General features: G+C 42.0%; 6 protein-coding genes across 7 annotated transcripts; 2 read left to right on the top strand and 4 right to left on the bottom strand.

Moving 5' to 3' along the window:
* Positions 1–180: 180 nt before the first annotated feature.
* BDCG_08887 lies at positions 181–4771 on the bottom strand. Of its 2 annotated transcripts, none has more exons than XM_045424660.1 (4): positions 4033–4771; positions 3024–3847; positions 2256–2631; positions 181–2193 (listed from the first exon to the last, which is right to left on the bottom strand). In XM_045424660.1, the coding sequence occupies exons 2-4, from the start codon at positions 3612–3614 to the stop codon at positions 1307–1309; spliced, it is 1854 nt and encodes a 617-aa protein (XP_045273329.1). In that variant the 5' UTR covers positions 3615–3847; positions 4033–4771; the 3' UTR covers positions 181–1306. The 2 variants fall into 2 exon arrangements, with proteins under 2 accessions (XP_045273329.1, XP_045282718.1); XM_045424661.1 differs by having other exon boundaries at positions 241–2193; positions 4414–4771.
* On the bottom strand, positions 4772–6535 carry BDCG_08886 (U1 zinc finger domain-containing protein). Its single transcript, XM_045424659.1, has 2 exons — positions 6440–6535; positions 4772–6340 (listed from the first exon to the last, which is right to left on the bottom strand). Exons 1-2 carry the CDS (start codon positions 6461–6463, stop codon positions 5426–5428), a joined length of 939 nt encoding a protein of 312 aa, XP_045273328.1. The 5' UTR covers positions 6464–6535; the 3' UTR covers positions 4772–5425.
* Positions 6536–6845: 310 nt separating this feature from the next.
* Positions 6846–8857, bottom strand: BDCG_08885 (tubulin-specific chaperone; the record flags this gene model as incomplete). The annotated part of the gene is made up of 4 exons (XM_045424658.1): positions 6846–7970; positions 8022–8112; positions 8173–8608; positions 8692–8857. 4 exons carry the CDS (start codon positions 8855–8857, stop codon positions 6846–6848), a joined length of 1818 nt encoding a protein of 605 aa, XP_045273327.1.
* A 131-nt stretch (positions 8858–8988) lies between these two features.
* On the bottom strand, positions 8989–13497 carry BDCG_08883 (AGC/NDR/NDR protein kinase). The gene is made up of 4 exons (XM_045424656.1): positions 12311–13497; positions 11718–12221; positions 11151–11630; positions 8989–11088 (listed from the first exon to the last, which is right to left on the bottom strand). Exons 1-4 carry the CDS (start codon positions 12964–12966, stop codon positions 10776–10778), a joined length of 1953 nt encoding a protein of 650 aa, XP_045273325.1. The 5' UTR covers positions 12967–13497; the 3' UTR covers positions 8989–10775.
* Positions 9118–10662, top strand: BDCG_08884 (splicing factor 3a subunit 2). Its single transcript, XM_045424657.1, has 3 exons — positions 9118–9172; positions 9245–10502; positions 10626–10662. Exons 1-2 carry the CDS (start codon positions 9161–9163, stop codon positions 9941–9943), a joined length of 711 nt encoding a protein of 236 aa, XP_045273326.1. The 5' UTR covers positions 9118–9160; the 3' UTR covers positions 9944–10502; positions 10626–10662.
* Positions 13498–13610: 113 nt separating the features above from the next.
* BDCG_08882 (mitochondrial import inner membrane translocase subunit tim54) lies at positions 13611–15170 on the top strand (the record flags this gene model as incomplete). The annotated part of the gene is made up of 2 exons (XM_045424655.1): positions 13611–13713; positions 13771–15170. 2 exons carry the CDS (start codon positions 13611–13613, stop codon positions 15168–15170), a joined length of 1503 nt encoding a protein of 500 aa, XP_045273324.1.
* Positions 15171–22179: the final 7009 nt, after the last annotated feature.

Below are 22179 nucleotides of genomic sequence, written 5' to 3'. Positions count from 1 at the left end.
TCGTCATTTTTTCCCCTTTAAACTTATATTTTTTCAACCGTTTATTATCCCTTACACCTTTTTTTCTTTCCTTTTTGTTCTTAGATAAACATTCACACCTATGCGGAGCATATGTATACACTGGAAATATGTGGCTTTAAGTAAAAAAATGTGTGAGGGGACCGAAAAAAGCAAAAAATATGCAACTAGAAATCGGGGGCGGTTTCGCTAACTATGCGAGAAAAAGGGTGGAAAGGCTGCTTTTTATCTTATTTAGTAAATTTATGTCTAGATATACAACGGCAATCGTACGTACACCACGCATGCACGGACGTGTTATGTGCATATGCATTATTGTTGCCCAATGCTCTTTTTGTGTGTTCGCGCCGACTGCGCTGGAAAAAAACAAGAAAAGAGAAGAAAATAAAAGAACATAAAGAAAAAGAAAAAGAACTTCAAACTTCTATACATCACAGCCATTTTCTGATTCTCCACCACATCTTTTCTTCCTATTGTGCAGTCCAAAAATTAAAAATAGGCCATGGAAAATGACTAGCTGTTGTGAGTATGAGTAAACATCGCGAACCGACACGGTGAAAGATTCCGTCAAACCAATCCTTACATATTCCGTCCGCGCGCCGTAACTGGGACAGTAAACATATCTAGGTCTACCAATTGCTATTAAGCCAAAAGGTAATAATAATATATTTATAAAATAAAAATCGATATTGCAGAAGAGAGAGAATGGAGGCAGATAGGTCCAGGTCCAGTCCCAGTCCGGCCCTGGCCTTCCCATTCGCTATACATTAGTCTCCAAGAAGAAAAGAAAGACAACAAACACAAAAAGAAGAAGGCCCGCTTTTGCTGCCATGCTTGTTTTTAGTCTTGATTAACCAAAAAGTAAAAATGGATCGAGAGAGGAGGGAAGGGTGGAAGATGGGGTAGAATTTGATGGAGAAACCCACAACGAAATAAAGTATGTGCGTACCAGGGAAATGGAAGGCAAGGGAGAAGTAAAAAAAAAGGGGCGGAATCAGAATCAAATATTCATCACTAAAACATTTGTGTTAAAACAATTGCTTTCTGTTATACAGGACGTATAAAAACAAATAACAATATAAGATAGTGGAATAAGACAGTAGGTATTTTGGCAGGAATAAAATAAGCAAATGATATACCGCACAAAGTGCGACGAAAGAAAATAGAACCCAGCCATTTCATTTATAGTTAGGACAGGAGACGAGAACCAAAGTAAAAGAGAGAATAGCCCATTTTCATATAGTTTGACTTGAGAAAAAGAGGAAAAGAAGCCATGATCATAACATAATCACGACGCCCCCGGCGAATCCTCCCAATACTTAACAACCATCCCACACAACCGTTTAATAACCTGATTCGTCCCCTTACCATGGCTCTCATCCTCAAGGAACCTAACAGCAACATACAACTTGGCTGCAGCATCCTTCTCATCCGTACTGGCGGTCGTCTGCTTCAGCTTTCGCGGCTGGAATTTAGCAATGTGCCGCACAATGGCGATGGAATAGATCACATCGCGGTTCTCAAACGTATCCAGCAGCCTGCGAGACGTGGTCAGGGCTTCCTCTTTTCGTTTTTGGGCATTCGGGTCGTCTTCAGGGATGGTAAGGTAGCGGCCGACGGATTCCCAGAAATCAATCTCGCGGGCTTTTATCTGGTTGCCGATGCCGGGGAGTCTGTGTGCCGGGTCACATTCTGGGTAACTATCTAGGCTTACTGGGTTTGTATCGAGGTATGTGCCGGTTACAAGGGCTTCGAAGACGGCCAGTCGCTTCACAGCGTATAGGAGTTCGACATCCGTGGTGTTTGTTGTGGTGCCACTTCCGTTCGTGTCTGGTTCTTTGGTACGAGCGACGCGGGTTAATGTTAATGTTTCCCAGATGACAGAGGCTTCGAGACTCTCAACGCGCGCCAAAACGGCAGGGTCGTGGATATTGCGGTCATTGAAGCCATCTAAGAGGGCAGAGTAGTATGATAAAAGGCGGGGATTTGCCAAGAGATGGGTCATCCCCTTTGTTTCGAACCAGTTGCATTCGAGGAACTTGTCAATAGCGACGGCATACGAGATGTAGACTAGCTTGATTTCTTCTACTCGCGGTGCAGGGATTGTCGTGATTTCTGGTGGTGGAGAGAGGTACCCTCGTACGGAGAGGAGATCTACAACCTTCATAGGTTTTACTATACAAAGAATGAGAATTAGTACAAGACGAGAAATTGGGTGGGACATGAAGGGACATTACATTCTAGGTTCTCAGCCCCATACATGATCGAAGCTGGCGTTTGACCCCCTTCGCTAGTGTGATGCGTACCGGTGTGTGACGCGACTCCTTCCAAGGCAGGGTCAATTGCAGTTCCGTAATCGAACTGATGTACTGAAGGAGAAGATGATGGGCTTGCTGTCGGTAAGGGCGGATGCGCAAAGGACTGCCCTCCGGACAAGGAATTCTGAGCACTGATATACACGGGGGTGCCTTGAGGAGATACTAGTACCGATGGTTGAGAGGGGGCAGGCTGCAGGGCTGAAGTGCCCGGCTGCGGTCGGAACACCGGATCGTACCCAAGGCAATCACGCTTGCTTTTTTCGCAATTCCTGCAAACGGGATGTCGCTCATCACACTGTATACAGTTAAGGAGAGCTCCGGTTAGCGTGGATAAATGTATAGAGAGTAGAGAGGGGCTTGATGACAGTGAACGGCGAGAGATTCACAAACAAAGCAAGAACAGAGCACCAGGACGAAAGCTGAGAACAAATCAAGAAACAGCGTGTCAAGTGAATAAAAGGATATTCGCTAAAGGAGTTTCAAAGCTCTCAAGAAGAGGCCGGACAATGAGGGGAGAGTGATGTAGCTTTTTTTGTTAAGCGATGCTCTAAGCGAGCGTCCATGCAGCCAGAATGCGGGGGAGCAAAATAAAAAAACGCAACAAAAAAAGGATCCCTGAGCCAACACTTTACAACATAATTATCTGTGCAGAACTCTATGCTGTTAATTAAATGCTATTCCTCTTACCTTAATTCGGCGTTTCCTGCAGGTAAGGCAACCCGTTTTCGTCCGTCGCTTTACTTCCTTCTTGTGTCGACCACTTGACAAACCTCGGTTTGGTTCGCCCGTCATTGGATACAGATCAGGACTGAGAATGGTTCCAGCCATGGTATAGTATTGGGGGATATTCGGTGGAGGCATGTTCATTGGAGCATTGGTTGCGGAAGAGCCGATGGACGTTTGCGAATGCGCCTGCGGAATCTGGTGACTTTGGGGATGGTTCTCGATTGATTGAATTGGAGGTAGGCTTAATTGGTTCTGGTTCATTGTCGCCTGCGAATTCGCTGATGGAGGCTGGTAATGCTGAAGCTGATGTACGGGATCCATATGCTGCTGTTGTTGTGGTGGCTGCGGTGGTGGAGGTTGTACGTGGGCCGGCTGGGTTGAGGGCGAGTAGTTGACGGGCGGACTCGATGTAGGTGCGACATTTTGGCTGGTGACAGAAGACACCGATACTGCGGCAGCTGGGTTATGATGATTTGGCGATGGTTCTGCTTCTTTTTGGGGAGCCGTGTCCGTTGTTGAGGGCCCTGTGGGCGGTGGCACAGTCTCTGGCATTCTGCTCCGAACCCGCAAGCACACAACACTCTCTTGCCGTAGAGGAGCCCAGTTGTATGTCTAGTCACGACAGGTGCGATCGCAACAGCCTATAGTGCGGCAATAGCACCACGCATTGATCTCAACGGGAGGATAGGACTCGAATGGAGGGTGGAAGGTGAGAGAGGGAAAACGATGGCGGACTCATCGAAATCCGATGAATATGTAGCGCATGGGATCCTAGACTCGAAACACTGTAGCTCGATGTATTAGTTAGAGCATTGCAACGCGACATGAATCTATGAGTAATGAGTAATTGTATCTGACGGATAACGCCTGGGATGCTCAGCGATGAATGCTGCGGGAAGCACTTTTTTTTGAATGCTGGCCGTAAAGTATTCGATCGCAATCAGGCTCGCCACAAGAAGAAATCACACACAAAACCAACGAGACATCAAGCAGACGAGAAAAGGCATCATCTAGGGCTCGAATTGGGGCAGCCATCAGTAAGTTTATGATGCAAGCTATAGCGATGGGCGCAAGAGGCAAGCTCGCGGTCGCGAAAATGCGAGAAATGCGCCTTGCCCGTGGCAACAGGCAGCGTTGACATGATTTAAAATCGGCAGCAAAAAAGAACAACAACGAGAAAAGCACCACCAATGACCCAACAGTCCCTACGTAGGAATAGCAGAGAAAACGGGACAATGAAGCGGAGGGAAACGAAACACGCCGATTTGATTGGGGCAGAGGAGAGAGGCACGGGCAGCTCAAGCGAGAAGCCAAGTCACCGCAGCCTCTCGCCTGTTATGGACCAACGTACCTGGGGTAAAATAGGGCCTAGATAAGCGAAGAAGAAGTAAAGGTGAGCCAGCCGAGAGCTTCTTTCGACCACAGACGTTCTTCTGCTCTGTGTCCACAGCGGGATCTTCTTCCAGTGCGACGAACGGTGGTGGCTGCGAGTCTGGCGGGCGATGGATAGTTACAGCAACTAAGTTATTTAGCTGGCCGCGAGCGCAAAAAAATCAAGTGGCAATTGCCAAGGCAGAGCGACGATTTCAACGGGTGATGGGAGATGGGATATACACAGTAAGGAGGTGGTCAACAACTGCTGATTTATCTATTGGAATGGATGCCTGGTTTTTGAATAGACGTGTTCTCCGTCGCGGTTTGGTTTGGTGGGAATTTTTTATATCACCGTGCTGTGGTCGTAAAAATACCTTTACGCGCCAGTTATATCAGAAACAGATTTTCTCTATACACAAGGACAACCATCTGGCTACATCTTTAAACAGCAGTTATTTATATATAATTTATTTTATATATCCTGGTTCTTAATGGACATATTGGGAGTGTTTTGGTGCGAGCTTTTGAGGAGCTCAAAATAGCAGATAGTATTAATATAGCCTTAGCAGAATTTTGCAGTGGACCTAACTGCTTCATCATTCATTCACAAATGCGTGATGGCGCTACCTAGAAGGCGGGAGTTCTTGCTTGCACCCTAAGACTTCCCAGGTAGAGAGCCCCTCCAAGTAATGGGGACGAGCTAATATATTTCCAAAGTATCAGATACCCTCATTAGTTCACCATCATAGAAATGAAGGCTGCTCTGCATTGGTAAAACCGCAGATCGTCTTTTCGAGTCGTATAGCTCAGGAACGGGTAATCAAGTCGCGGTGGGCACGTTTCACGGTCCTCGAGTTCGAGTACCTTTGCCTATATGTACCGTACCGCATAGGTATATTGGTAGGCTTTGACCAAGGAAGGGATGTCAATTTCATCCGAGTAAATAGTGGCACGCCTAGCGATGTTGCGTATCTAGGCGATTAATCAATTCACCTGGCGTGCTTCGGTCTGCGCTTCTTAAAAACCACAGCAGGGACGGCTTCTTCAACAGTTTCCTTCGGAGTCTCACGAACCGACCTCGATACACCCTTCTCTCCCTCATATTTGGTTCCAACCATAGTTGGTCCACCCTCCGCTTCCTCTTTTTTAACCGGTAGAATATCTCCATCATTAGGGCTAGGAGTATCCTTCTTGGCGACATCCTCATGCTCCCCATCAATGATATCTTCTTTCCCCTCCGCCTTAACATCCGGCGTCTCCGTCTCCCGTCTCTTCTTCTTCAACTCCGTCGTCCTTTCCAACAACGCATCGAGATCCTCCTCCTTCTCCTTGCCAGGGAACTCCCGTGTCGTCGACCCCCAACCTTTCCTTATGACTATCTCCCCCGCAGCCTCCTCCTCCTCCTGCACTTCAAACTTCCTTTTCCTGACCCCGACATTCAACCCAGCCACAGCATCTGCCTCCGCCCGGTCTTTATTTCCCGCTGTTGTCTCAACAACTTTCCAATCCCCCGCCAGCGCCATATCCCCCCTAAACTCCTCCGGAATAGCTACTCCCATCTCCACCAGCTGCGCCAGCTGACGCTTCCGCTGCTCTGCATTTGCAGAGAGAGATGCGCTCGGTTCTGCATTGGCACCCGTAGCTGAACCAGCACCTAGCCCGCGTTTCCAAGGCGGGCGTTGTTGCTGATCTCCCGTCTTGGGCGATCCGGAGACAACCCCCTTCAGGCGATGTATTTCATTCCTCGCTTTCTGGTTTTCTCGCTCGTCGCGCTCGTTGTTGCGGTGGATGTCGCGGAGGAAGCGCTTGAGGTTACCCTGGTGTTTGCCTGTGGCTTCGTGCTGCGTGCGTTCGAAGGCCGTGTCTCGGACGTAGGTTTTGCAGTGCTTGCACCAGTATTTCGGCTGGAATGGAGGGTTTGGTTTGGTTATTTTTACTTGCGCGAGCGGTGGAGGGGAAGTTTTTGATGGGGGAGGGGGGAGAAGAAGGATATGTGGGCTCACCGTGGACTTCCAGTATTCTGACATAGTGAGCCTGGGTTGGGATAATCACTCGTTAGTATGGAGATTAAAATAGATAACCTAGATGCAACAAACAAGCTTCCCTCTCACCGTATCTGAGTGACGCTGGGTAGATCATCGCTTATGTAATACAAAATATTGTTCCTTGGCATTTGCGAGCACGGGGTTCAACTTGTAATTGAAAGTTAGGAGAGCGAAGAAAGGTATCCGTAGGTACGATTAATTACGTATATTCTCGATGCTAAGCTGGAGCTGGAGCCGTGTTCCAGTATGCATTCAAAGGGCAAAGACATGTCCAATCATTTCCCCAACTCAACATGCAGTGAATGTAAACAAATGCGATGGTAATTATATTTGTGTCCATGCCGGACGGAGCCGGCCAGACTATCTAGAATAACTCAACCCGCACCTTAACATGTCGAGTCTCGTCCGTAAACCAGAACCCAACCTCTCTCGTAGAGTCTACCAGCTCCTCCTCACGCCGCACGAGCCTCGTGCCATCTTCTTGTTTCAAGGCTGAACTCTCGAGTTGTCGACTGGGTTCATCACTCTCATCACTGCTATCCCATTCATCGTCTTCAGCCCTGGATTCTTCGATCGGGTCCCACTCGTCTGTTTCCCATACTAGTTTGAAGCGGAGCGGAGTTAGTGAGAAGTTTCGTGCGACGATGGCTTTGATGCGGTAAACGTCGAACGATTTTGGAATTTCGGTGTTGTACTTAGGACTAATGATCGCGTCTGGTTTCTGTGAGAATGGTTTTTGGTTTTGGTGGTCAACTAGGTAGAAGTTAAATGTGACGAGTCGAGCGGCGAGAGATCGAGGGTGTATCCCGCTTCCAGAGCCGTCTGTCTCCCTCTTTATTTCGACCTCTCCATAAATATCGCATAGTTCTTTGTATCGCGGGTGTGATTCTAGGATGCGCTTTTCTTCACTTTGTGGCGATGCGGCTAGCTCTTTCCGGATCAGGGAGAGGTAGTATAACTCTCCGTTATTGCGATCCTGGTCTGTGATTGTACCGTAGTTTAGGGTCTCGAGCTGAGAGACGTGGGCAAGGGTGAGCATGTATGCTTCATCGACGGTCATTGGATATTCGGGCATATTTGTTATGCGCGAAGGCGCGGGCGGCTGGTCGTAGAGCGGATTATCGGAAACTCGAAGAGTAGTGAGCCCAGGGAACACTTTAGGAAGCATGTTGATAAATTTCCAGGAATTTATTTTATTAAAGGATATATCAACAGAAGTGAGAATTGGTGAAAAAATGACCTCAGTTTCGTGTGCAATCATTGCCGGATTTTTAGATCCCACCCTGCTAATCCTATTTCCACGAAGTGATAACCGTTTTAGCTCCGGTAGAGAGGTCAAATTCCGGATGGAATGAATAGATTCGAAGCCATTATACTCCAATGTAAGCTCCTGGATTCTGCCTGATATGGGATAGGAAAGAGACGTGAACTCATTTCCCGAGAGTGATAACGAGCGTAAAGACGGAAACCGTTTCGATACAGCGGCGGCCTGAAGGAGACATTAAGCATGTTTTTAGCTAAAAGAATATTCATATCTTACCTCCTTCCATTCTATAAGCGTTTCGTCCAGTGATAACTCGGATATACCGTCAAGTGTTACACTTTCGTCAATTTCATCAAAACGATTCCCGCTATGAGACAATTTAGCACGAAGTCGATGACTTGGGAGAATGTATTGATTTTTCCCCTACTTTAGTTTTAAGATCCTCAAAAGTTTAAGCTGACCACAAATAGCTGCTACATCAGCCCATTTTCGAAGGACATTGCGGCTGAGATCCAGCTCAACAATTTTCGGACAAGTCCTCGCAATGCTTTCAAGCTCATTTTCATATTCCTCTTGGCTTCCTTCGCCAGCTAATACGCCATGAACACGCATGCCATCAAGAAGAACAATCCGAAGCTCCTGAAGTTCTGCAAGTAGTTTGCGGATTTTGTCAAATCCTACTTCTTCAACGATTTTGCCGCTGATCTCAATCGGCGTGGACGATGGTAGGTTCCCATGGCCAGAGGGCACAGTTTCAATTTCTGAAACATATTTTTCATTCGCGGCTTGTAGGAAGCTCAGAGGTCGATCAGCCAGTCTCGTTGGGCGTATAAAAGAGCCTGCTGTCGGATGTTTGCTTTTGCCTGGAAATGAACTTATAAGCCCCCATGTTCAGTGATGATGGAGGTCGTATGAGGGGTAGACAGGGCGGTTAACTACACCATACATTGAAAATATTTCACCCCTTGATGCTCTCCTGAATGTTTGCCTCTGGTAGAATCATCCCACTCTACACCCAGCCACTGCCCTTTCGTCCCTTGGACTTCGCCAATATAGCGAACTGTACAAAGTGCACCATCGAATGAAAGCCTGGAGCCTATCGAGACGCCCATGTTGTGCCTCCTAAAGTTTAAAACTGAAATTGATTGTAAAGTATTACAGAATAATATTCAAGAAATGAAATAGTCTATGAATTCAAAATTACTGAATACATAGTCATAGTCTATCTATCATCCAAGCATGAGATTTATACTATGCGGAGTGAAAGTTCGCCTTGCCAGTGATTCCGCGATTTCTCTTGGCAACTGTTCAAAACTATCACGTGATAATACATTCAACCCTTTGGATGCGCCTCCGAGCTCGACTGGTCAATCTCAACTCAAAGCTAATATCACATCCCTCCGGAACCCATTATCATGGATTATCAGGTATTTAGACACGCATCTTAACTTCTCTTCTCCACTCCTAACTCAAGCAATGTTCTAACTATCTCCCAACAGAACCGCGCAGGCTCCAAATTCGGAGGCGGAGGCGTCGCCTCCCATTCCGCCACGAACGCTGACCGGCGCGAACGACTCCGCAAACTGGCGCTCGAAAACATCGACCTCGAAAAGGACCCCTACTTCTTCAAAAACCATGTAGGCAGCTTTGAATGCCGCCTCTGTCTAACTGTCCACCAAAACGACGGCTCCTACCTTGCCCACACCCAGGGTCGCAAGCACCAAACCAACCTCGCCCGCCGCGCTGCTCGCGAACAGAAGGAGGGCAAGGGGCAAGATGGCTCCCTCCTACCCGCCGCGATGGGCGTGCAGGTGAAGCGCAACACAGTCAAGATTGGCCGGCCGGGATATAAAATCACCAAGACGAGAGATCCGCTCACGAGGCAGCATGGATTGCTGTTCCAGCTGCAGTATCAGGAAATCACACCGGGGGAAGTACCTCGAGTGCGGTTTATGTCGGCCTTTGAGCAGAAGGTTGATGACCCACCGGATAAGGATTTCCAATATTTGCTTGTTGCGGCGGAGCCGTATCAGACATGCGGTTTCAAGCTGCAAGCTAGGGAGGTGGATCGGAGTGAGGGGAAGTTCTGGACTTGGTTTGATCAGGATAGTAAGGAGTTTTGGATACAGGTGATGTTCAAGACGGAACGGGAGGAGCGGTATTCTGGCGTGCCGGGTCTTGGACCTGTACGAAGATGATTGATGTAGTCATTGCATTTCGTGGCACTTTTCGCCTGCGTTCTTTTCTATCTGTTATTTTCTCGATGGAGTTCTATGGTATTGCGCGGAGTTTGGCCAAAGGGATTTCGATACCTGCATTAAAATAATGGGGGCTATGGGCTAATAATACATTCGTATATGGGTGATTTATCTAAACTTATTCAAATATGACCTTTGCGCGCTGCGTTATTCTATTCCATGATATCGCGAAGATGCTCTGTTCTCTTGTGATGTAAGTTAGAATACCCTGACCATGGTTTCGTTCAGAGCGAGTGCAATATAGAGGAAATCACACTGTATTGTCATAGCAAATATGATATGCTCCAAATGAGCTAGTGATCTAACCTATGCAAGCTCAGTTAAAATAAAGTTCCATTACTAGGATGTTTAAGGCACGCAAAATGTGTCATGTCCGATATTGACCAACACCCAGCTCGTTCAAAATATCCATATCTCGCTGAACAGATCAGCCTCATACGGACAGTTGGAAATCTGGTGAAAAGCAGCAGGAAAGCCCAGATGAGATAAATAAGAAAATGTAAGATTAAAACATGTTCGTGAAGGGGCAGTACGCCCTTGATCGTAATTGGTTGGTCATGTATTCGGTTTGCATCTCGGAGGCTTTGCTGATTGGAAGGAGTGTCAACCAGAAAAATTGCAGAGAAAAGAAAGAAGAAAAAGAAAAAAGAAAAAAAGAACAGCAAGCAACGAGGCGCAACTCAAGCAGTTAGATTTAACACGACAATCAGCATTCATTCATTCATTTGGTTTTAGATAAAACTCTCGAACAAATGAAAAAAATACATGTAATCTAGCTTGCTTGGAAGGCATTGAAGGCCTTGAATGTATACCCAATAAACGGAAGGCTCATTTCAGCCTCCTGTTCCTCTGGCATGGCGCGAGCCTGGGCACGGAGTTGGGCCGAGTTGTCCTCTTGTGGGATCTCATCAATTGGGAAGTATGACACATCGACATTCGAAGTAAGCTTGGGCTCGAAGGGCGCACGAATCTTGCGAAGCTGATCCCAGACCACCCCGCGGAAGAATGGATGGTTTTTGATTTGTGTAGCTCCGAACTGAGCACCGCCTTCTCGACCAATGCGGTGTTCAGGGTCGCATAGAAAGCTGGTCAAATATTTTTAGCTTGATCTTATCTGCCAAGCGGTGTTCGTACAGAATGGGTTTACCTTCTTATTAAATGTTCAGAATCATGCGAGAGTGTCAGTTCTTCCGGGAAGTAGAGACACTCGCGCCAGTTTACGATTTTCCGGTAAGTATCGGTGGGCTCTTCGGCACAAAATGGGGGCCATCCAACCAAGCATTCGAACATGATAGCACCGACAGACCACCAATCACACAAATATGTGTATCCCTGACCATTGAAGATTTCGGGTGCAATATAGTCAGGGGTTCCGACAGTCGAATAGGCCATAGCCCTACGGGATTTCCTCCAGGTATTGATCTGGCCACGATTGGACACAGTCAGGTTGATAGCGTCAGAGAAGAAGCCGGAATTCCGGTTCTTATCTTTGGATGCAGAAGTATTTTTAAGAAGCTGCTGGTAATATGAATTGTCATGTTGTTTTTTCCCACCAGTGGACAGACCAAAATCAGTGAGCTTGATGTGTCCACCACGGTCTAGGAGGATATTGTCCGGTTTGATATCACTGTCAAACAATTGTTAGAATCATGTTTTTTAGACAGGAGAGACACCTATGGTCCTGAACAGCGAGAAATTTTATAGGAAAACTTACCGGTGAAGAAACCCGAGCTTGTGAACCGCCTCTATAGCCATCACTATTTCTGCCATATAGAATCTCGTAATATCCTCAGAAAAGATTTCATACTTAATAAGCATAGTCATCAAATCACCGCCAGGCAAAAACTCCATAAGTAAATAAAGGTAAGCCTTGTCCTGGAAGGATGCGTGCAGCTTCACAAGCCATGGACTATCTTTTGAATCAGCGAGAATATCGCGCTCAGCCCGTACGTGGGCAAGCTGATCCTTTCTAAACATCTCGGTTTTGACCAAGGATTTCAGGGCATATATCTTGCCATCAGTTTTTCGCTGCACCAGCTTGACCTCCCCAAAAGCACCCTTGCCAATGATTTTTAGAGTTTGGAAATTGGACGGCGTCTCTCTTGTCCGGATGAAGCGAAGAAAATTTGCCTCCTTTTTGGCGACAGTTTCCGCTTCTTGGCGTTTGCGGGCCTCCGTAAGACTTGGGTTCGTCAAGACCTTGTCGAGATTGACAGCTCTATACAGGCAAAAATATTCTGTTAGTTGCAAACAAATTGACCCTCTTATGTTGGGAGAATGGCCATTTCGAAAACCTATGAAACTCACCGAAGGTTACGGTCACGGGCACGTTCGATGTTCTCACGAAAGAAAACATTAACAAGTTCCTTCGCGGCTCTGCCACGTTTATGCACATTCTCCGAGTATTTCTCGACACATCTCACCAATTCTTCCTCTTCCCCAGTAGGTTTAGGGCTACGGGTTGGCATTGGTGGACCAGCATATCCTGAGGCTTGAGGCGATGGCTGAGCCCCAGCAGTCCGTGGACGTTGTCCTTGAGCCGGGTTGCGGCCAAACATTCCAGCCCTGGGAGGAGCGCCACCCAAATCCTGGTTCGAAAATTGCTGAATTAGACCATTTGTTGCATCATTTGCCTGATACCCAGGACCAGTTTGGTAGGCTGCATGTGGTGAAGGCACGGTTTGTTGACCGTACTGCTGCCCCTGAGGGTGACCCTGAGCATGCGGCTGCTGGGGGGCATACGGATTGTTCATGAAATAGCCTTGCCCGAAGGCCGTGTGAGGACTCTGGGAATCGACATAATCCTGGCCACCGGGGTACATCGGCTGAGGGAAGGTCGAAGGTGTGGTTGGATAAGCCCTGTTGTTTGCGGAGGCAGTGTACGGGCGATCATTGAAACCGAAATTCAAATGAAGTCGGTTGCTATTATTGTTGTTATTGCTGTTTCCGTTATTTGGCTCCATCTTGATAGAAGGCTCAAAGGGCCCAGAAAGTTATTTTGTAGAAGATGATCGAAAGAATGACTTGTTGTACTGCCAATGTGAAACCGAATGAGGGGCGGTAGGTAGGTAGGGGGTTTTTGTTGGCAGGCGAACGAAAACCCAAGCTAGCACTCTTGATTGGACGCGAGCCAATTTGCCAGCAAGACCGCGTCTCAAGTCAATGGGGACGTCCGTCTACAGGTGCAGCAACGAAAGACAACAAACAAATCCGGGGTATCGCACAGCTGAGAATTGACAAATAAGGGAGAGTAGCGAGGGAGGGAATGGAGTGGACAATGTTCGAGGTTAAAGCCCCGATTTGCCGCTACGGTTGATGCTTAGCGCGGTAAACAACCGACATTACGTCAGCACGGCCCGGAATTGTTGTCTTCCATTGGCCAAATAAGCGAAGTGACGCGTTTGATCTTCAGTAGATGGATTAAAGTATTTCCGGTGATGAGCGCCGAAGCTTTACCTTTTTTTCCCGCATGGGGTGAAGGAGGAGACTGCATATAACTAACACGGCGTTGACTTCGCGGGCAAACCCGCGATTTGTGCTATTTATATGTATATATATCTATGTACATCAGATAACTGCGCTGATTTTGGTACTTCTCAGGAGCATTATGGCGGAACCAACAACTTCAGCTCCATCTGGGGTATCGCAAAAAGCGGCCCCGAAACCTCCGCCTCCTCCAAAGCCCCAGAATCCGGCTCTCCGTATGCTCGGTGTGTAAACTTTTCTGGTTTTGTATTTTCATACAGCACTAACATAGTTGAAAACAGGCCTACCAAATATCCGACTGAAGTTGCCTTCGAGGAATTGGCTCATATTCCTGTCTATCACTGGGTCATTTACCACGGCCCTGGTCTACGACCGCAGACAGAAACGAAGAGCGCAAGAAAAGTGGTCCAATTTAGTAGCGCACATTGCTAAGGAACCACTGCGGACCAATGAAGCTCGAAGAAAACTTACAATATTCCTAGCTGCCCCGCCGGGCGATGGGCTGAGGAGCGCGCGAGAATACTTTAAGGAGTATATAAAACCCATTCTAGTTGCTGGGGCCTTGGACTATGAGGTACTGGAGGGTCGACGGGAAGGGGATATCCGAGCAGCTGTTGCGAACAGAATCAGGAAAACAAGGCGGCAAGCGGGCGAAGGGCAGCCAATTGAGGAGGACGAGGCAGACAATTTCCTTCAACAAATTCGACAGAATTTTGGTATTGAGGACGAACCTGTAATCAAGGGAGATGTGGTGATCGGTCGTCATACATGGAAGGAATATATCCGCGGTATTCACGAAGGGTGGTTAGGACCAATGGATGCACCCGCCCCTGAACCCGAAGCCTCTCCCAATCCAGAGCCATCGCCCATAAATGCTGCTTCTCCGCCAGCTAACAGAGAAGACGGCTCTCCCACGTGTTCAGAACAGCCACAGGAGAATAAAGAAGCAGAACCTACACCGGAAAAGACACCAGAAGAAAAGAAAAAGGAAGAGAAAAAACCGTCCGGCCCTACGCCCGCATATATCTTCCCTGCTGCCTACCCCTCTCAACAACTCGCGCCGTCAATCCCGCAGGAAATCGACGCATCTCCCGTCGCATTCCCCCATATTCTAGGTTTCCTCAATACCCCTATTCGCATATACCGCTTCGTCACCCAACGATATCTCGCCGACGCCATAGGGCGGGACGTCGCTACTATCGTCCTCGCTGCATCAACCCGACCTTATGCGGAGAATAATGACAGCGTAGACTATGAATTTGCAGCCTCCGCCACTGCGACTACTGACGACGCTTCTCCGTCCTCACCATCATTATCATCCTCCCATCAATTCCTCTCAAAACATTACGAACAGCAAACTCTCCTCGAGAGCGAGGAGCAAGAATGGCCTAAATCTGTACGAAAGCAAAAGGAACATCCAGATATTAAAGAACGAGAATGGCTAGATGATGTCGTCATGGATTCACGCATTGCATCACGGATGCGCAGATTTGATCTTCCCGCAGAGGATGAAGAGAGAGCACAGCGGATAGGTGAAGGGACAGAGTGGATTCGCGGAGAGGAGATGCCTGTTCATATCCCGACTTGGAAACGGATCTGGAACACATATGGGTGGGGTGAGGAGGATGATGGACGGCCAAAAGTCATTATTGGGAATCTGGATGGGGAAGATGGAGAGTAGTGATAGAAGGACTTGAGTGGTTTCGAGAGAGGGTTCGATGAACGTATGCTATACGTTTGTATCTAGTTCTATCTATCTGCATATATAGGCCCATATTTTAGATATCCCGTGTACAATAGAGTGTGTAATTATTTACTTGTTATGTGTTTCATACATGGATAATGTGAAAGGTGTAAAGCTTGCTTGATTCAAAGGTTGCTAGCTAGTGAGAAGTTATTGTTGGGGGTCCCGCGGTTGGTCGGCCCTTCTACCAGCAGTGCGCTGGTGGTGATTGAGCTCTTTTGCCCCAGTAGCCTACAGATTATGAGACTGTTGAGCGTGAGCCCCACTGTGATCAACATGCATGGGTTCAATCCCAGAATGAACTTAAAAATTCCTAACAAATACCCTGGACATTTTAACAGTGTCAAGAGACATCCCAGGAGTGTGCCCTAGAAGTCCCGTGAGCCCTAGAACTGACTGAGTCCATTATTGAAAAGGAGCCATTGTGGAGAGGCCACTGAAGAGAGCCACTGAGAGGAAGTACTGTACTCTGTGATAGCTGGTCCGAGGGGGGGTGTTGAGGGTCCTGTGGTTGGTCGGCCCTTCTACCAGCAGTGCGCTGATGGTGATTGAGCTCTTTTGCCCCAGTAGCCTACAGTTATATAGTGAAAGGATTAATAAGCCAGAACATCATATGTGACCTGACTAGACTGACCATGTGACTGTGTCTGAGACCAGGATCAGATTTTTTGATAGTCTTATTATCAATTCAACTGATCATATTACACAGTTTTAACATTAGATAGTAGTCTCATACTGTTTCAGTGAGACTTACTGTTTACTCTTATCATATTTTTCAAATAAGATCATGATTTTCACTTCTCAATTTAAATTATTTTTATTACTTTAAATGACTTTAAATCTTATTTAAGTGTTATTAAAAAGTGTTACTTTTTAAAAAATTAAAAAGAGTCTAAAAAAAACCTTAAAATATCTAAAAATAGTAACTTTATATCAAGAATGAGACTAAATGAAATTAAATAAGATTACTTTTTTATTTTTTTAAGTCATGATTTCATTTTAAGATCTTATATATAATTACTTTATATGTTTTTTTAATGACTAGTCTCAGTGAGATTCATGTTAAGAAATGTATAAGATCAGACTAAATGAGATTAAATGTGAAATTTATAATCTCAGTAATTAGTTTAAATCTGACACTCTCACTTATCAGAGTAACTATATATTATTATTATTATTATTCTTTCTCTTTAATTATAGATATATATAGTTATAGACTATAATATTTATCTGAGAATTAAAAGTTCTCAGAGTTTTTCTAATATCTATAGAGTTAACTATTATACATTTATCAATTTCATATATATAAAATCAGAAAATTTTAGCTCAGAATATAAAAGTCTTTATAAATTACAGTATTTTAACACCTTCTGATATTTTGAAATCATTTGAAAATATCATAATAAAGGAAAAGAGAATAAAGTCTTAAAGATAGACATATTAAATAAATAGATTATTATTATTATTATTCTTTCATTATACTCATATGCAAGCGGAGCTTATGATGAGTCCTTGCGTGATGTTAAATACAGGTCAAGTGTTGGTTATACAGGAGGAAATACAGGTGTTGAGACCATGCCAAGATAACAAGAACATAGGAAATACAAAGGAGTGACAATTAGATACATGTGATAATAACTTCCCAGCCCAGGAACATAGAGCGATTTTATTGAAGCGATTTGTACACCTCTGTATTTATTAGAAATCTGAGGTGCTTGAGTTCTGGATTTAATGTATCCTCTGCGGGTTTTGAACTCACACACCTTGGTTTCCCATGCCAAGGCGCTACCAGGTGGCCGCATTAACCATTCGGCCACCGGGGATAAATAAATAGATAGAAAAGAATAGAAAAGAAAAAGTAAAGTAAAAAGAGACTATAATAAAATAAATTATTAAAAGATAGTATATAGCTATTTTAATAGACTATATCTAATCAATTTTCTTCTCTTCATATTCAGATATTTCTGAATTTAGTTATTTTTTTATAGCTGCTTAAGTTTCTGATAGAAAGTCTATTAAGTATTTAATTTCTATCTCAGTTGAGAATAAGAATCTTATATTTAATTAATTTAGATTATACTTCTCTTTCAATCTGACTCTGAGACTATTATATAATACACAGTGTATTATAATATACTCAGAATTTTCATTTATATTGTAGAATAAGTATTCTATTGAATTAAATCTATTATTAAATCTTTGTATATAAGATTTAAAATAATTATATTCTAGTTTCAGCTAGACTGACCGTGTGACTGTGTTTGAGATCAGAATCAGATTTCTTGATAATTTCATTATTAATTTAACTAATCTTATTACATAGTTCTAACATTAGATAGTAGTCTTATACTGTTTCAGTGAGACTTACTGTCTACTCTTATTACATTTTTCAAATGAGATTATAATTTTCACTTCTCAATTTAAATTATTTTTATTACTTTAAATGACTTTAAATCTTATTTAAGTGTTATCAAAAAGTATTACTTTTTAAAAAATTAAAAATAGTCTAAAAAAAACCTTAAAATGTCTAAAAATAGTAACTTTATACTAAGAATGAGACTAAATGAGATTAAATGAGATCACTTTCTTATTTTTTTCAAGTCATGATTTCATTTTAAGATCTCATATATAGTCACTTTGCATGTTTTTTTAATAACTAGTCTCAGAAGAATTCATGCCAAGAAATGTATGAGATCAGATTAAATGAAACTAAATATGAAATTCATAATTTCAGCAGTCAGTCTAGTTTCAGCTGAATTATAGATGAGAATATTTTCTTTTTACATTTAATTAAACAAGATTTTCACTTGAATTTTATGTTAAATCTTGAATAATGTATACTCTTCTTTTATTTCTATCAGCTTTTATTTCATTTATTTAAATAAGATTCTTTTATCTTTCTCTTTATAAAAGATCAGAACTGTGATGTTCACTCTTACTACTTCTCAGAGCTTTTACTTCTTTCTTCTTTCACTCTATTCTTATTTCTCTATCTGATACTTCTCAGAGCTTTTACTTCTTTCTAAGACTTCTGCCTCTTTCTTTCTGAGACTTTTACTTCTTTCTTCTTTCACTCTATTCTTATTTCTTTATCTGATACTTCTTAGAGCTTTCACTTCTTTCTGAGACTTCTGTCTCTTTCTTTCTGAGACTTTTACTTCTTTCTTCTTTCACTCTATTCTTATTTTTCTATCTGATACTTCTCAGAGCTTCTACTTCTTTCTGAGGCTTTTATCTCTTTCTTTCTGAGACTTTCACTTCTGTCTTCTATAAAAGTCAATCACAAGAAACAAACAAGCATGTATATATATATATATAGAGGCATCCACTCATCTTCATCTTGAAGCATAAGACAAGATTTATCTTTTTACATGTATAATACATGATCAGCATACACTACAGATAATATATACTGTAATTTAATAGTATATCTTATTAAGAACAAGATTCTCAGTTCTCTTAGATTTCACTTCATCTTTAAAAGATATAACACTGATAATTAATCTGAATTATAGATAATATAGTTCAGTTAACTGATAATTAATCTGATTAATTTCTCTACATTCTTTTCATCTTTGAAAAGATATAATACTAATGATTAATCTGAATTATGAATAATAAAGTTCAGCTGACTGATAATTGATCTGATTGACTACTCTACTTTTTTCATCACTGCAGCTGATAATCAGTTCAGTTATAATAGACTCACTCTATACATGTCTGTTACACACTGTAATGAAGTAGAATGAATGACTCACTAGAAATAGCTTCTGTCAGCTGCTCTGCTTCACTGAGCCAGACATGTCTGCTGAGAAGTGAGCTTCTCATGAATCTGCTCAGAGATCTGACACTGAGTGTATCTACTCACAGACAGCAGTGAAGAAACATGCTGTTATAATTATAGAGATCTGACAGAATGCAAATGAATGATATGATAGTATCAAGAATTAAGTCATATTATATAACTGTGTTAAGACAGAGAACATTCTTATAAGAGTGTTCATCAGATGTTATAACAATGTTAAGATAATTCTTAACTCAGTTTCTATCACAGAATGAAAGAATATTATTAATTCTTGACTACAGACTTTCTGTACAGAGGCTACAAAGCATATGAAAGAAAGAGAGTCAATAACTTTAAGCTGTATTAAGTTTAATAGTCAGAGTCATGCCTCTTCTGACAAAGTCACTGTATTAGATATAATTAAAGAGTTGAAGTAACTGAAGTCTCAGCTGACTCAGTGAGAAAGTAAGTTAGATAAGTAAGAGTGTCAGTTTAATCAGCAGTAGAAACAGCTGAATAAGTATATCACTCTTATTAATAAGTGTGTTAATAAGCTTCAGAACAATCTTTAGCATTTAATAGATAAAAGAAGCTGACTGACAGAGATATGAAGTAACTTCTGTATGAAGAAAGCAGCACTTACTGCTTAGAGACAAGAACAGCAGTGTAAAAATCAACAGTAATAGAAATAACTGACTTAAGTTAAAGATGATAATTCTCTCACTGAATTCATCTGATAACTGAATGTCTTATTTGAGAAAGGCTTCAAATCACTCTCTAGAGTTCTACAGATATCTGCAATCTTAAGAGAGCTGTATAATACTGAGTGAGATGTGTTCAGAAGCAGAACCTGCTGCTTAAATATAATAAGAAATAGATTCAATTTCATATGAGAGACAGACATTTCACACTTCATCTATAATATAGAAGAGAATTGAGTCTGCAGAGAGTAAGTATCTGCAGTACTCTTGAAGAAGAAGACCTGTCTTATCTATAATTATAGTGATTTTCTGCTAGATAATAGATTCTGTTCATTCTTATAACAGATTAGTAATGTGATTCACTACACTGAAGATGATGAATGAGAATGTCTGATATAATTAAGAGTAGGTGATGTTATACTGTTTAATCTAGTAGAAGCAGATGTAATAATATTCATTAGTTATCTAGAGTTTATCATCATATAGAAGAGAGAAGATGCAGTACTCTAAGTCTTTTCATTATACTTAAAGAGATAGATGTTAGAATGACATAATAATCTGTCTACTGAAATGAGAAAGAATATGAGTACTTCTCTTCTTATTATAATTGATAAGCTGAGATGAGAATTTCAGCTATCTGAGAGAGAAGTCTGAATAAAAGCTCAAGAACTGTGTTTCTTCTTTAAGAAGTTGAACAAGCTGTCATTAACACTGTATATCTTGCAGAAGATTAACTCAATGTGAGCTGTCTTAATCTCTAACTCTGTGATAATGAAGAGACTTCTATAAAAAGAGTTAAAGTTGAATTTATCTCTGATCACATCTCTTATTCTCACTGAGCATCTGAATAACTTCTGAAGAAGAATTAAAGACAATGAGTCAGTCATCTGATACACTTAAACTGATTGAAGAACTCAATTCACTGAATATATATAAAGCTTCAGATTATTTGATTAAAATAATGACTGCTGCTCTTATCAGACTCTCTTAACTAGATAATAGATAAAATCTATTAAGCTATCTATGCCTGCTGTGAACTCTGCAGTGAGCAGACTGTCAATTAGATATGTAGAGAGCAAATCATCAGCACTCACAGCAGAGTGCTATATATACAGAGACTCTCATTATGTTAACTGCTGTCTCAGAAAAGAAGAGATCAGCAATCACCTAGTAAATCAAGTTAAATAAAAGAATAACAGAGAAGAGAATGATAATCTATTATAACTAGATCTCAGTCTAGATTCTGATAGTGAGTTAGAAAAATAGATAATGAGTCAGATACTGAGAGATCTGTCTTATTTATAGATACTCTCTCAGATAATTATCTAAGTATGTTTAATACTGATATATATACTATTATGATGTGTGATGTCTTTATAAGTGATTGAGAATATGTTAGTGAACTGTAGTACTTACTCTACATCTTTCTTATCATTTTCATTGATATTCTCTGAGACAATCTCTCAGTTTGTATTGATACAGATACAGATATATTGCTTATTAATACAGTAATAGTAAGCTTATTCTTTCTTCAATATCAGCTGACTACTCTATCATATAACTGATATGTATGCATTCAAGAAGTTAGTTCAGATATAAATAAATCAAATCTATTTATTTTAATAGCTCTCACTCTAAAGACAGATGATAATGCTCTTTTTTATCTAAAGAGTAAATTTCACCTGATGTGATATCTCAGATACAATATAATTATAGTAAATAATATATTATCATCAGTAAGAGTCATCATCAATATTTATAATAAGTGTATTATATTTTATAAGAAATATACTATAAATACTAAGACTATCAGAGACACTATTCATGCAGATAGAAACTATTCTCTATTATAAAAGTAAAAGAGAATTATCATCTGCTCTGTAGATATCAATGTTATTAATAATAATTCAATTGAGAAGTCATCTCTGTTTTCTATCTTACATGCAGAATTATTCAGTCTATGATCTGATCTATTGATAGACATAGAAGATCATGACAATTCTCTTCAGATTCTCACAGCAGATACTCTCACTAAGTAAGTTAAAACATAGATATCAGATCACTGAGCAGTAGATGATTATAAAGCAATTCAGAAGATTATTAACTGACATTATAAACTTTTTAATTTTAATCTAGAATTATTTTCAGATAATGTGAAGATATTACTACAGTTCATGAATGAAGATGATTTTTTCAGACTGAAGTAGTGATTATATTCTTTCTCATAAAGAGATCAGAAAGCAGCTGATCAAATCTTGAACTTACTTATTTAAAATGAGAGAATTGAGAGAGTTCTTCTTGAGATTAAGAACTCTATCACTTTCTCTGTATTTATAATCTGATATAAAGAAAAATTGTGTGTGATTGTGAACTTATGAAAGATCAATCTACAATTGCTTTTAAATATGTATTCTTTACTGACACAGCAGAATGTTCTGCAGTCATTGAGCAGTTTCATAGT

Source organism: Blastomyces dermatitidis (genome assembly GCF_000003525.1).
Source record: "Blastomyces dermatitidis ER-3 genomic scaffold supercont1.12, whole genome shotgun sequence".
In the NCBI taxonomy this organism is placed as follows: domain Eukaryota; kingdom Fungi; phylum Ascomycota; class Eurotiomycetes; order Onygenales; family Ajellomycetaceae; genus Blastomyces; species Blastomyces dermatitidis.
Note: the sequence above shows the minus strand (reverse complement) of the source record. Positions and strands in the feature narration are given on the sequence as shown.

What these genes read in the sequence shown, in the direction of transcription:
- BDCG_08887 (XM_045424660.1), bottom strand. Translation starts at nt 3,614, where the DNA reads ATGCCAGAGACTGTGCCACCGCCCACAGGGCCCTCAACAACGGACACG. An exon ending in GCAGGAAACGCCGAATTAAG is followed by an intron (nt 2,632 to 3,023) that starts GTAAGAGGAATA and finishes AACTGTATACAG; the next exon opens with TGTGATGAGCGACATCCCGT. An exon ending in TGGGGCTGAGAACCTAGAAT is followed by an intron (nt 2,194 to 2,255) that starts GTAATGTCCCTT and finishes TTCTTTGTATAG; the next exon opens with TAAAACCTATGAAGGTTGTA.
- BDCG_08886 (XM_045424659.1), bottom strand. Translation starts at nt 6,463, where the DNA reads ATGTCAGAATACTGGAAGTCCACG. An exon ending in CAGAATACTGGAAGTCCACG is followed by an intron (nt 6,341 to 6,439) that starts GTGAGCCCACAT and finishes CCTCCATTCCAG; the next exon opens with CCGAAATACTGGTGCAAGCA.
- BDCG_08883 (XM_045424656.1), bottom strand. Translation starts at nt 12,966, where the DNA reads ATGGAGCCAAATAACGGAAACAGCAATAACAACAATAATAGCAACCGA. An exon ending in GCCCGTGACCGTAACCTTCG is followed by an intron (nt 12,222 to 12,310) that starts GTGAGTTTCATA and finishes TTGCCTGTATAG; the next exon opens with AGCTGTCAATCTCGACAAGG. An exon ending in TCTGAACATTTAATAAGAAG is followed by an intron (nt 11,089 to 11,150) that starts GTAAACCCATTC and finishes ATATTTGACCAG; the next exon opens with CTTTCTATGCGACCCTGAAC.